This window comes from Pelodiscus sinensis, chromosome 7, assembly GCF_049634645.1.
Source record: "Pelodiscus sinensis isolate JC-2024 chromosome 7, ASM4963464v1, whole genome shotgun sequence".
In the NCBI taxonomy this organism is placed as follows: domain Eukaryota; kingdom Metazoa; phylum Chordata; order Testudines; family Trionychidae; genus Pelodiscus; species Pelodiscus sinensis.
The window spans coordinates 29,751,989-29,766,523 of record NC_134717.1 but is presented as its reverse complement, the minus strand read 5'-3'; the positions used below and the strand labels follow the sequence as shown (position 1 = coordinate 29,766,523).

At 44.6% G+C, this 14,535-nt stretch overlaps 1 protein-coding gene across 4 annotated transcripts in view; it reads right to left on the bottom strand.

Moving 5' to 3' along the window:
- The window catches only part of KCNJ3 (potassium inwardly rectifying channel subfamily J member 3), a 202,266-nt gene extending 198,043 nt beyond the window's left edge, over positions 1–4,223 (bottom strand). For 2 of the 4 annotated variants that reach the window (XR_012905167.1, XM_025185924.2), the window contains exon 1: positions 2,153–4,223. Coding sequence is in view for 3 of the 4 variants with exons in the window: in XM_025185924.2 (XP_025041709.2) it covers positions 2,153–2,836 (684 nt within the window). In the remaining variant the exon portion in view is untranslated. The remainder of the gene's footprint in view (positions 1–2,152) is intronic. The other 2 variants (XM_075933420.1, XM_075933421.1) reach the window with 2 other exon arrangements.
- Positions 4,224–14,535: the final 10,312 nt, after the last annotated feature.

The window sequence follows — 14,535 nt, the reverse complement described above, 5'->3', positions numbered from 1 at the left end:
TAGATAGTTCGGACTAGGCTTCCTAGTCTGAACTACCGTTACTCCTCATTCCACGAGGAGTAACGGTAGTTCGGACTAGGAAGCCTAGTCCGAACTATCTAGTCCGTGCCGCGTGTAGCCGCGCGGTACGGGGTTCGAACGAGCAGGGATTTAAAAATGGCGGCGCCCAGTTTATGCAAATGAAGCCCGGGAAATTCAAATCCCGGGCTTCATTTGCAAGTGCGGTATGCCTACATTACCCTCCTAGTTCGAACTAGGAGGGTAGTGTAGACATACCCACATATACCAAGCTGGAGCCATTGATGACCAATTGAAACCTGCATTAGAATAGTCCTGCCAGGAAATTTACAAAGTGGTTGCCCATTGCTTAACAGTTTTAGCGGAGTCGCAGCCTTCACATTAAACCATACTTTCGGATATATATATGCCTCATTGTTTGGAAATCAATGAGACTCTGCCAACACTTTTCAAATAGCAGGATTGGGGCCTTAGTTAAAACCATGGAACTGCTGTGATTTTAAAGAACTTGCACAGGTATAACTAAAATCAGAATTTGGCTGTGTGAGGGGGAAAGAATATCCTAACCTTTGTTACCAATAACCCTTGAGAATATTAAAACAATACATTGTTTTTAGTTTTCAATATTTAGTATAGTGAGCACCTAGTTTTTTAGTCAATTACTATGTCTAGTCATATTCTAGTCAATTTCATTTCCAGACTATTAAGGCCTAGGGACTTTGAAAGTCATGGAGTCTGTCCAAGGACTTCAAAGTGTTTTAGAACAAGCCCTTTAAAAATACTGAAATGTCTGAGTTGCAAACACTTCAAATGAATATTTTAAAATATACACTGTTAACCACAGTTTTTCTTGTACAACACCACAGAAATATTTAAATTGGTTTTACGTTTTGGACCAACTTTGACTTGAATCTAAGTTTGTTCTAGTTACAATTTAACATCCTTACCTGATATTAAAAATGTTAAATGGTAAGTTTTCCTTACAAGGTGTGCAAATCATTTATACAATTTTCAAATCTATCATCCTGAGAATAAGCCTCCCATTAAGTTAATAAACTATCTGCACAAATAATGGTCTGTCACTGGCCCTCAATATTATTCAAAAAAGATACACCCTAAAATTGTCAAAACAAAATCAAAACGATAAACTGATAACCAGAGATTCTGGATAGATATTGCATTCTTTAAAAATATGCACTGCTTAATTAGTAGATCAAAATGTAGGTTGCATAATATTAAGAACGGGAACCTATATTATTCTCTATAAAATGCACACATATTAGGGTGCTGAACAGACATATTAACCAAACTGGAAATGTGTTGATCAATTATAGTGTAAAGAGCACAGAGACCAAAAATTAAATGCCAACTGTAGAAAACACTCTTGTGCTTGTAAGATACTCCACGGAATGACACACAAAGAAGCAAACAAAGAAAAACGTTGGTTTAAAACACTGAGCTGGATGAAGGGGAATTTAAAAATTAACTCTGACTTGGGAATCTAATGATTGGAAAATGAAGATGAATGGTGAATTTTGGACAGGGTGGGAATGAGAGGACTCGGGAGAAAAGAAGAGGAAGGTGGATATTGGAGTGCTCAGAAGGAAGGTGACGGAACTGAGAGAGCTGTAGACGTGAAGGAGAAAGAGAGGAGACACGGGTGCTCCTGAAGGAGGTGCCGAAAAAAAAGGTAATGAACACATGAATGCTATGGAGAAGGAAGGTACTGAAGTTGGGGATATATCATCTTGAATGCTCTCTGGAAGCGGTGGACAGGAGAGCTGAGAGTGCTTTTGGGGAAAAGGGTGCTGGTGAAGGGGAAGTTAGGTGCAAGTGCTCCAAGGGAACAGGGAAAGGTGCAGGAAGAGGTGAGAGAATTCTGGGGCGAGAGTGGAAAGTGAGTGTTCTGTGGAGGAAGAGGCAGCATGAGGACTACAGGAAGCTGTGAAGTGTAGGAGGTGTGAATGTCTTCCAGAGAAGGCAGAGATGGTATGAAGGTTCTGGTTGGTGGAAAGTAAAGGAGGAGCTGGATGTGCTTTGTTAAGAAAAGAGCAACACAAGTGCTGTACAGATGAATGGTTCAGAAGGACATAAGAGTGCCAAGAAGAGAGCAAGAACAGGACCATGCACTTACTTTAAGTAGCTTGCAGCGGATCTGTGCAGATACCATGTGGCTGTTGCGAAGGTTGCCCACCCTGAACATAAGGGTAAGTTTGCCATCCCGCATGGAGATGACAGCATGCTCACTGAACATGAGTGTTTCCGCCCGCTTCTTAGGCTGGGACATCTTGATAAACATGCAGCCAATGAGGAAGGCATCCACAATAGAGCCCAGGATGGACTGGAAGAGGAAGAGAATGATGCCCTCGGGGCATTTATCAGTGATGTAGCGGTAGCCATAGCCAATGGTAGCCTCAGTTTCAATAAAGAACAGGAAGGCAGAGGGGAAATTATAGACATTGGCCACACACGGAGTGTAGTTATCATCATGGGCTTTGTTCAGATCACCCCGCAGGTAGGCGATGAGCCACCACATGGAGGCCATGAAGAGCCAGGCCACAGTGTAAGTGAGGATGAAGATAAAGAGGTTCCAGCGCCACTTGAGGTCCACCAGAGTGGTGAACAGGTCCGACAGATAACGGCTTGTCTCGCTGCCCAAGTTGCCATGCTGCACATTGCAACGACCATTCTTGTCCACAAATCGCTGCCTCTTTCTCCTAGGGGCTGCCGCCGCTTGCTGCTGGTGAAAGCCTGAGCCGCTGGAAGAGGTGGTCACTACCTGGTAATCGTCCCCAAATTTCCTTCGGAGTGCAGACATAATATGGAGGGGCCAGCCAGAGTCACCAGAGAGGAGCCACAGCTGGGCTTGCACAACCCCAGGGGGGAAGATCAGCCTCTTTCCCTCTCTCTACTTTTCTACTCTTCTCTCTACTCTTCCCTGCCTCTTTCTTACCCAGTTTCTCTGCCCTTCTGCACTTTTCGGTCTCCCTTCCTCTTTCCTATTGTCTCCGATTACCTCCTCATTTCTTTCCCATCCTGTTTCTCTGCCCAATCCCCTCCTTTTTTTCCTGATGCTTTCAGCTCCCCCTTTTCTTTTTGCAATTCCTCACTTTCCAATCTCTCGCTATTTAAGACGCAGCACCTCCCCCCTTACACACACTTAAAACCAGGAGCCACACAAAGACACGCAGCCCAGTTTTACCTTTGTGCAGCTCGCTCGCTCTGTGTCTCCCCTAGTCCACTGCCCTCTGCTGCACCTGCCTGTCGGGGGGAGGGCGATGTATTCCGAGCAAACTAGCCGCACAGCCTGCAATAAGAAGAGCAGATGCTCGCCTCTCTCCTCCCTGTCTTCCTCCTCCACGGCACTATCCTTTGGCGAGGACCGGGCACAAAGGCATCTCTTTCCAGGGGTGCAGCGAGCCTGGATAGACGGAGAATGGCAACGGCAGCCCTCCCGACCCCTGCCCTTCCTAATCCCCCAGGCAGCAAGTAAGTCTCGTTCTAGCGGGGCTCGCGTTCCTAGCCGCCCCGGCTGGTCAGCTGGCCACAAGCCAAGCACATGGGCGGAGAGGCGATCGGCGAGCACCATGCACCCCGACCTTCCTAGCCGCGCCTCAGGAGCTGCTCCTCTCTGGTCTCACCCCGAGTTCTGCTGCTTGAGATACGGGTCCCCCATGACCCCGCAGCGGCGGCTGGCAGCAAGGGGAGCCCAGCGGGAAGGACCCCTCTTGGGCTGGCAGCTTCTCTCCGCCCGACGCAGCCGGTGGGGCTGGGGGCTACAGCGCCGCCGCCTCCCGCGCAGATGTGTCGCCGGAACAGCAGCGGCGCGGCGCTCCTCGGGCTTTGCCCCCCGCCGCCTGCTAGCGGGATCCGCGGGTGCGCGTGGCGCGGCGGCAGCCCAGTGGGTGTGAGCGCGGCGCTGCGCGCGCTCCTCTGGCCCCGCCTGCCCTGCACCGCCGCGCGGCTCTGCAGCGCCAGGCAGCCCCGCCGCCCCGGCTCCCGCAGCTGCCCCGGAGGAGGCAACCGCGCTGCGGCTCGCGTGCGGGCAAGCTGGGGCGACGGCGGCCCCCGGCAGCAGGGCTGGGCGCGAACGAGTTGTCCGCCGCCGCACGCAGAGTCGCCACGTGAATCTGCCCACACGTGGGGGGCGCAGAGACCCTCGCGGGCCCGCAGTGGTGCGCCAGGCTCCGCAGCGACGTGCTCCCGGCCTCCGGCGCTGCGAGCGCCCCCCTCCTCCTCCTCCTCCTCCTCCCGTCAAACGCCCGGCTTCCCCGCCTCGCGCCCGAGCTCGGTTCCTTCCCCTCAGACCTCTCCTCCAACTCCCCCAGCCCAGCCCCCTTCCCCGAAACAGCCCTTGCCGAGCCTCGCCTTCCCCTCTGCCCCGCGTGCTCAGCCCTCTTCACTCTCCCCTTAGTGTCCACTCGCCCCCCCTTTACCTCTACCTGCCCCCGACTCCCCTCCGCCTGAGCCCCCTCATCCAAAGCACCCAGCAGCACTCCTCCACGCTCTGTTGCCCTGGCCATACCCAAGGGTCCACCTATCCTCTCCCAGACTTCAGCTTCCCTCTCCTACCGACCTTGTATCTTGGCCACAGGCCTTATGTTCACACCCAGGGGGCTGTTCATGGCCCAGGTCCCCCCTTTGTTCCCTCCTGGTGGTGAGGGGCAGAGGGAGTGGTGTGTGGGGCTCAGTCTCTCTAGTCTGTCTCTGTCTTCTCTGGCCCTTCTGCTCTGATCTAACGGGATTGGCAGACGTGGTTCGACTTTTCACCTGCCCAGAAAGGGGGCAGATCAGCCCTAGAGTAGGGATACTCAGACTGAGGTTCTGAAACTGCAAGTGGGCCTCTCAGGTGCTTCCTGCACAGGCTCAGCACTGCAGCACATGATATTGCAGTACTGTGTGATTGAATGTATAGTACTATAGTGAAGGGAACAAAGAATTCACAGGCCTGTGGCAGCGCCTCTTTCTGGCAATGTTGCTTGGTAATTTGGCTCCTGACCTACTTAAGGTCCCAGTATCACTGCCCTAGAGACAGGAGGATGCATTCCACTAAGTCAGAGGTGGGCAATAATTTTCACTGGAGGGGAAAGGGGGCTACTTAGTGCATTTTGATATGTGATCATGGGCCAGCTCCATCCCCAGAAGGAGTGAGGTCTGGGGCAGAAGGGGCAGGTTTGGGGACTAGCCTCCCCCCAGAGTTGTCTGGGGCCAGACGCTTTGAATTAAAAAGAGTGTGTGGCCCTGCCGCTAACACTATGTCTGCTAACTGGCCAGGGTTCCTGTGGCTATTTAAAGGTGTCTCAACTTCAGCCCCTGCCAGGGTATCACCATGACTGGGAGCCATGAGTCATTTAATAGGATCCTGCTGCCTAAGCCACTGGAAATTAGATGGCACGGTCAGCAGGATATAAATAGAAAGCAGCCAAATGCAGTCTGTGGGCCAGATCAAAGTGTTAGGCAGGTTGGATCTGGCCCACGGACAGCATCTCACCCAGCCCTGCACTAAGTCCAAGGGTTCAACAGTTGATGGACAACAAACACACCCATGCTGCAGCACCCAACAGTGTTTTCCCAGCATCCCTTGTCAAAAATCAGAGAAGGGAGAGCAATAAATACATCCCCCTCATGTAGGTTCATGTGAGCACCTGGTCAATAAACCCACAGAGATAGGACATGATGGATTTTTAAAACATTTTTGTAATAAAACCTGATGTTTGACTCATCTCATCTCCACAAGGACTGTTGGGTCTTTTCAGCATGCGAGCTAACTACTGTCAGCAGGCATGGGTAGCCACTGCCTGGTTAAGGTTGCATTGAAGGAAACAGTTAAAGCAGCAGTTTTCTCTGACATTTTTATTTTTAAAACCTAAATGCTGGTTGCTTAAAGTGTAAATGCGTGTGGAAGTGGCAATAAAATAGTTTCCTGGATTCTTTCCTTTTTTTAAAAAAAGTCATTGGATTTTAAAAAATACACTCATAACATTTCCTATTGATTGACTTTTACTGTGTCACTATTTTTTGCCCTTCATAACTTTTTAAGAGAATTGCATTAACTCCCTGCATTTTACACAGCTGTCTCTTCTTGCACCTTAGAATCATAAAACTCTAGAACTGGAAGGGACCTTGAGAGATCACTGAGTCCAGTCCCCTCCACTTACGGCAGGACCAAGCACAATCTAGACCAGTGGAGCTCAATCTTTTTTCATTCATGACCCCCAATGCTGAAAATTTTTTGTTGAGCCAAAAAAACACCCCAGGAACATTTTGTTGCAGCCCCTTTAATTTAAAGCACGGCTCCTCTCCCCTGATACTCTCCCCACCCCTGCTGCGTATGCGTTGGGTGCCAAGCCGGGAAAAGAAAATACTGGCCAGCCCGGATCAAAGCACTGCAACCCCCCAGGAAGACAGCCGCGACCTCTGGTATAGACCATCCCTGATAGATGTCTATCTAACCTGCTCTTAAATATCTTCAGAGATAGAGATTCCATAACTTCCCTAGGCAATTTATTCCAGTGTTTAACCACCTTGACAGGAAGTTTTTCTTAATGTCCAACCTAAACCTCCCTTGCTGCAGTTTAAGCTCATTGCTTCTTGTCCTATCCTCAAATGCCAAGTAGAACAATTTTTCTCCCTCCTCGTGACACCCTTTTAGATACTTGAAAACCGCCATCATGTCCCCTCAGTCTTCTCCTTTCCCAACTAAAGAAGCCCAATTCTTTGTCTTCCCTCATAGGTCATGTTTTCTAGATCTTTAATCATTCTTGTTGCTCTTCTCTGGACTTTCTCCAATTTCTCCACATCTTTTTTGAAATGTTGTGCTCATAACTGGACACAATACTCCAACTGAGGCCTAATCAGTGCAGAGTAGAGCAGCACCTTCTAGCGCTGACTGCGGTTTGTTTTCTTTCTTTGGCTTTTACCACTTATTCCCTAGAACCCATTTCTTAGGAGGTTGAGGGAGTGCCTGGTAGTGCTGCCTGCTGTTGTTCTTCCAGGCTGTGCACCTGCTTTCTTGCCTACCGCTTGTGCTCAGCACCCTGCCTGTGGACCACAAGGGGCAGGCTAAAGGGCAGGGCGGGCGATGGCGTAGCTGGAGGCCATGAGAAGGGAGAAGCAGAGCAGAAGGGGTGATTGCTAGGAGAGCTGCAATAGAACTGCAGCGACACAGCTGAGGCTGTAGCTCACCCTCCAGACACAAACATGCCTCACCCTCCAGACACAAACAGACCCTCCAGGACAATTAGGGGGTCTGCCCTGGGAAATGTGTGTGGGGAGGGGCAGCCCTGTGCTATGCAATGCTAAAGTGTGGGCAGGTGGGGAATGGAAGGGAGAAGCACGTGGCAGAGGGAGAGCTGCCACCACCTGGGGGGCACAATTAGCAACCCACTAGTCATCCTACCCACCCCCCCACTGAAAAGTGCTTTGGGCTCCTTGGTCGATGGATGGCTGAAGGTCTGCGGTCCAGCAACACTTTGCTGTTTCAGAAGCCACCGCTGCTCTCCCATGCCACCTGCTGCCGGAGATCTGTTCCTGTCCTGCGGCCCTGGAAGCTCGCTCGCCTACAGCTGTGGGAACTCTCTCTCTGCCCTCCTGCATAATGATTTTCACCTCCATCACTGTCCATGCCCATTCTTATCATGCAAAGGAAGCCTAGGGAACAGGATTCCTTGACACTAAAACACCCAGGTCAATTGTAAGCTCTTTGGGGCAGCTTGGGGTCTTGGTCCATCATGACTGGGGCATGTTGCTACATTACAAATCAATAACAACAGCAGCCTTCTGCAGAAAATCCTACCTTCCTCTCTCCCAATCACTGGTATAGAGACCTCCAGGGTGAATTCTCCACACTTTCCCCAGGAGCAATATGGAGACCTTTTTTTGTTTAAATATTGTGTAACATGAATAATATGAGTTTGATTTCTATGTACTCAGAAGATTATACATTAATTACAAAGATATTAAATGGAACAAAACTATCAAAATACAACAGGAAATTATGAACAAAAACTAGATTAAATTACAGATAAAGTTGCGCCAAAATGAAGACACTTACTTAAAGTGAAGGAAAATAAAAACTAAGTCTTCATATCTACAGAGTTACTCATTTGAAAATCCAAGTATGTACATTTATTTTCAATCAGGATTCCAAGGAGTTTTGTGGTATAATCTCACATATCTATTTCTTTAAAAATATACTTTATTACGCATTGCAGCTGCAAAAAGATTGTTTTCGCTTTCTTTTAAGCAATGGTTGAAAGATAAAGGTGATTCTCCCTATCTTTAATGTTATATAGGCTATTATTTGAAAAAATCATTATACATTATTTTAATGTATATAGTTGCTGAGAAAAATATCTATTCAATGTACTTACGTAGAAATATAAAATATTTTTCTTAAAATATTTACTATTTAATTTTGAGATTTTTGTAAAATGTTAAATATGTGTATGTTGTACTCTGTTAGGGTACGTCTAGACTACTTGCCTCTGTCGCCAGAGGCATGTAGATTAGGGTACCGGACATAGTAAAATGAAGCGGCGATTTAAATAATCGCCACTTCATTTAAATTTACATGGCTGCCGCGCTGAGCCGACAAACAGCTGATCAGCTGTTTGTCGGCTCAGCGCGGCAGCCATGTAAATTTAAATGAAGCGGTGATTATTTAAATCGCCGCTTCATTTTACTATGTCCGGTACCCTAATCTACATGCCTCTGTCATCAGAGGCATGTAGTCTAGACGTACCCTTAATAACAAAGATTAGTAATTTCAGAGTAGTTTATTATCTCAGCTATTGTATAGCTATTGCATATTGACAAATTATTTTTCCTTTTAAAAAGTTAGTGTTTATAATAAAGGCTGTGAAGAATTTTAGCATCTTGAGTGAGGAATGAAGTAAGTGGTTAAATATTTTAACACCTAGTCAGTCTTTTGGGGGGAAGGTGTGTGAAGCACTTTACAATAGCCATGACAGGATTCTGTGAAGACAGTGAAAGTCCATCAAGCAGTGATCCATTAGGTCATCCAGTCCTTGCCACTCCAGAAAGTCTCTATATTATATTGCCAATGTTTTGTGTACTCTAGTTTTAAATGTCCCAAGTGATGGCTTTCTCGCTACTACCCTTGAGACACTTTCCCAAATGTAATTCAGTTCACTGTCAGGGTTTCTTACCTAATATTCAGTCTGCATTCTCTCTGAAGACATACATTTTGTCATTATTCCTAACAATAACTTTTGCCATCTGATATAATTCTCTTTCCAACCCCTGCACTGTGCTTCTAAAACCTTGCATTATCATATCCCCACCCAAACTCCTTTCATCGCTTCTCAGATAAACTATAAATATTCACCTGTTTTAATCTGACCATTATGGGATCACAGAATTGGTCAGTGTGGAGCAGAAGTCTCAGTACCTATTATAAAACAGGGGAAACAATGAGCTCTCCACAGCTAAGGCCTCTCCCTTTGAGCCAAGGGTAGGGCCAGTGGAGAAGGGCTACAGCTGATTTTGAAGGAAAACAAATGAGAAATCAGGCATGGGAGTGAAGGGCAAAAAGCAATTGATCAGAAGAGGACACTGAGTAGAGAGCCCCTGACAGCACCCATTGCTCCTGAAAGATGTTTACTCCCTACTGGCTAATCATGTGTGTCCCTAATTATTAAAAAAGGGAAAAAAGGAGTTTCTACCTCTAACCAGGCCCTGGATCAATTCCATCTGTTCCTTCTCTGTTTTGCCTCCTTCTCTGTTTTGCCTCAGCTGACTTGGGCTCCTAGCTATGAAATCCAAATGTAACATCTAGGCTCAGGTTGAGGGACTTTGGGATGTTATGAAAGGCTAGGTTCCCAGAGCCCAGCTTCCATTTAGAGTCCAGGCTCCAGCCAGAGCTCAGACATATACCCTGCAATTTTATAGCCCCACAGCCTAAGTCCCATCAGCCTTAGCAGCAGTAATTCTAAAAAGATCCAGAGACCACATGAAACTTTGCTATTGGAGTGCAAAAAACCCTCAGGAGGAGGTAATGTCAGCTTCAACCAACTTCCTCAAAGTGCTTTCTTCTTCTTTCAGTCAGCACCAGAACTTTCTTTTTCCAGTTGAACTTCAGACAGCTACTTTTCACCAGTCATGTATACCTCCCAAACTCTGGAGCAGCTAATTATCCTGATTTCATTAGACAGGGATTTACAGTTGAGGGTCACCTGCTGACATTAATGCCTGTAGCTTCTCATAAACTCACTAATTGTGTAAGACCTGTACAATAAACCACATGTGGAATATCGCTTAGCTGTAGGAAAATCCACATGCAAGAAGGACTGCCCATTGCACTCTTTGGAGTTCTGTCTGGGAAGAATGAATATATTCTATGCAATTGCATGCAACTCTGCCAGGCCTCTTCACTATGTCAGCAGCAGACCTCATTACTGGTTGTGTCAAAGACCCCAATATGTATAACAATATCATCCTGGATTTTTATTTTCACTGGCTATGAAGAGATTATCCAACAGTACCATCTCTGAATTATATGACAGTCTGAAGTCTGAATGTGAGGAATGCTGGAAGATGTACTGATGTACTTGGAGTCTGTTCAAAACCAACTTATTGATTACCTTCATGCAAGAAAGAAATGTTGCAGCCAGGACAGCCGGTGACATAATTTGCTTACATTCTTGAGAAAAAATGAATTAAATCTGTTCCTTTTAGGTCCCAAATCACTCGGCCTATTTGTGAATTGAAGGCAGACTTATATCTTTGGACACTTCAACCTTTGATTCTTGTTCTGTCCTGTCCAGCCTTCACTCAGGACCTGATAGTTTCGTGGAGCACTCCCTCATTCCCTGGGCTGTTCTCTCCAACCCTTCAGGGCACGTGTTTTTGGATATAACACATTTCATTACTATTCTGCCTGGCACAGCAGAGACTTATGATAATTACATAAACTGCATTTATACTAGAGAGAGCCTACTTACAGGATTTAAAGTGCTGAAAGTCAAGCTTAGTTTCCATAGCTAATATAAAAGAAAGTACCAATTTTCTCACATATAAGAGTATTCCAACATTTGTTTGGGCTCCTTTCCACAGCCATGAGATCATTCCAGGTGGGAATAGATGGCTTGATGAAAGTATATTCTGCTTTACCTTTCTGCATGTAATAAGCATATCATGGGAGTAGAAGGCAAGACAAACTCAAACATGTAAGAACTTCCATTAGAAGTCAGATGAGCTGAGGGAAAAATACTTGGCCATTACCATTGGCCTGCAAATAATTCTTTTTTTCCAGCCAGGAACTCTGCAATTAGTGGAAATGCTTGGAAATTCTATGACACTATGAATCGAGAGACAGGAGAACACCAACTTGTAGTCCACTTGCTTTGGATCTTAGGCCTGATCTATACCTAAAACTTAAGCAGACCTAAGGCACGTTTACACAGCAGGGCTAAAGCCAAAATAAGCTACACAACTTGAGCTACATCAATTGCATAGTTTAAGTTGAAATAGCTTATTTCGGCTTTTGGCGCTGTCTACAGAGCAGGAAGTCCAAGAAAGAGCACTCTTCCTCCAACTTCCCTTGCTCCTTGTACAATGAGGGTTACAAGAGTTGGAATAAGAAGTCCTCCAGCTCAACATTATTTAGACTTTGTCAAAATAATTGCTTGTAGTGTAGACACAGACTTTGTTATTTTGGAATAACGTTGTAAAAAATTTCACCTCCTATCCAATGTAGTTAGGTGACCTAACCCCACTCTAGACACAACTAAAGCAAAGGAAGAATTCGAAGGGTGGAGGATTTACTGTCTTCAATGAGAAAAAAAACTTTTGTTTTAGTAAGAGTCTACACCACAGCAATATAGCTGCAGCTGAAGTGTTCCTACTTTAGATGTATCTGTATTTTTGACACCTTCGTTTCTGCTGATCCTATAAATAATTCCTGCACGTACATGAATGAAATTGAAATGTTAAGAGACAGAAAATTAATCACTCCCTACTAAAACACAACCTATAGGGTATCTCTTGGTGGCTGAATCTGTCAGGGATGCAAGCAGCCCCGTAGAGAATTGGGAACATAATATTGCATTTTGGTAGTACAAAATAGTCCCATTATCATGCAGTCACTCATGGTGCATAAAAAGGTTTTCTATTTTGTATTAAAATTGAATCTGTAGAATCCAAAAGCTAAGCATTTTAGGATGCAGGACAGACCATAACACAATGGGAACCATTATCAAAAAGTCTTAATAGCAATTTCATATATAAAACCAGTGAATGATCCCTGAAACTTTGAGCTTGAGTTTGAGCTATCTGCTAATTGAGCTTGAAAATCTTTCTAAAATATGTTTTAGTTCAACCACAAATTGTTGGACTAGTACTGGGTAATATTCAATTATATTTGTTATGCAGAAGGTCAGACTAGGTTATCAAAATGGTCCCATCTAGCCTTAAAATCTGAATTACCAACATCAGAAAGATTTTTTTTTTGGTCAATAGTTTTTTATGTGAATGCCCCTTGGAAACTCATTGGTAATATAGACAAATGTAATACAAAATTGGAGCCTCAAATCTGTAGCCAGGTTCATGTAAGCAAATTCCTATTGATTTCAATGGCTGTTACTTGGACAGAAGGGCCTCTCTTCACATTCCCAGACTCAGGATTTTGGGCCTGATACAAAGCACACAGATGTCAATAAAAGCCTTTCAATTTCCTCAGCAAGGTTTAGACCAGTGCGTAGGCAGGAAAAGACATGCAGTACCACCATACTATGACACTCAAACATTCTCGCAATATTTTGTGAGAGTGTAATTTACAAAATATAGTGGCAACTCAAATTAGTCTTCCAAATATATTATACAATTGTACAGCTTCATTGTATAATCATCAACATTTGGTTTGGCTTGGGTTCTAAATCATGTTTTTCAACTAAATGTCTTGGACTGATGGGCAAAAACCTCAAAGAATAGAACACCATGGCTACGTCTACACTGGCATGATTTTCCGGAAATGCTTTTAACAGAAAAGCAGCTGATTTTGCGGAAAAACTGGCCAGTCTAGACACAGCCCCTCACTGAGATCTTGCTCCTAATGAAAGTCAGTGGCAAAACTCCCACTGATTTCTGTAATACCAGTGTGTCACTCCAGAGACACTAACATGACAAAAATACAAAGAGAAGACATTTAATGCCAGTATCTAAAAAGATAGACTGAATATGAATCAACATTATGGCAAATCCCAAAGATGGAATGGTACCCAAATCAAGAATGAAGGCAAAGAAAACTATTTTGAGGAGCATTTCAGGACTTGGCCAAGTGTAAAAATAGCACATACAAACCATTGCCTTAAACTCATGAATATATTTCAAAGTAGTCTCTTTAAAAATCAGACACACTACTTTGCATATAATTTCTTCTAGATTAAATTGAAAGTCATGATAAATAGTGGTAGTAACAACAATATCACTGGTAAATTCTTCATACATTTTACCCAGAACAAGAGCTAAAATCTCATTTAGCACCTAAAATGAGGCAAGCAATTATAGTACTGGTAAATGAGGTTTGTTTATATGCAGTGCCTACAAATAAAGGGGCACAGCTAATGACATTGAAAAAAATCTTAGCTCAAAGTTTCCTCACCTTTCCAAATCTAAATAAAAACTTTAACATTATTTCAGAATTAAAACATGGCTTGTCTGTTTAGTTACTTTTTAATAAGATAGTAAAATTTGCTTTAATATTGTCCTAACATAGTCTGCCTGGACTTGGCCTCATATTAGGCCAAAGGCATTGAGGCGGAATTCTATGATATAATCTTAACCTACGTAAGCAAGCCTCCAGAGGCCAGATTCTCCTAACACTTAGGGTACATCTATACTGCGGCTAGAGGTGTAATTTCCAGCTTGAGTAGATGTACATTCTTTGATCCAGCTAGCTTTCTAAAAGTAGCAATGTAGTCATAGTGGCAAAGGCAGCGGCATGGGCTAACTGCCAGAGTACATGTCTAGGGTCTTGGATGGGATTATATTAGAGGCTAGCTGAAGGCACCATTCATTGTGCCTATGCTGCTATCATTAGCCTGCCAGCTCAATCAAAGCTAGAATATGTATATCTATCTGAGCTGGGAATTACATCTCTAGTACAGATACCTTTAAACTTGTTTTACAGTCTGTAAATTCTGACAACTTCAGTAGTTATCCCTAATTTACAATAGTCCTTATCACTTATACATCTTTATAATTAATAAGTGACAGGCAAATCAGGCTTTAAGATACCAACTGCTAGTAATCAACTACCTTTGCACTACTATTCTAAGAAAATGTCAATATAACAGTTACCACCAAAACCCAACACGGTTCAGGGTGACCTACATTCAACATTTCCATTCCCTGATTCTAGCACATTTTATCCATTTTCTAAGTGGGATAATAACAAACAAGTAAGCAAGAAGGCATGTAGTTTGTGCCTCTGACATAAGGGCTGTACACTCTTTAAATCTTCCTTTGGTTTGTTTTATATCTTCAGGGTTTTTTTTG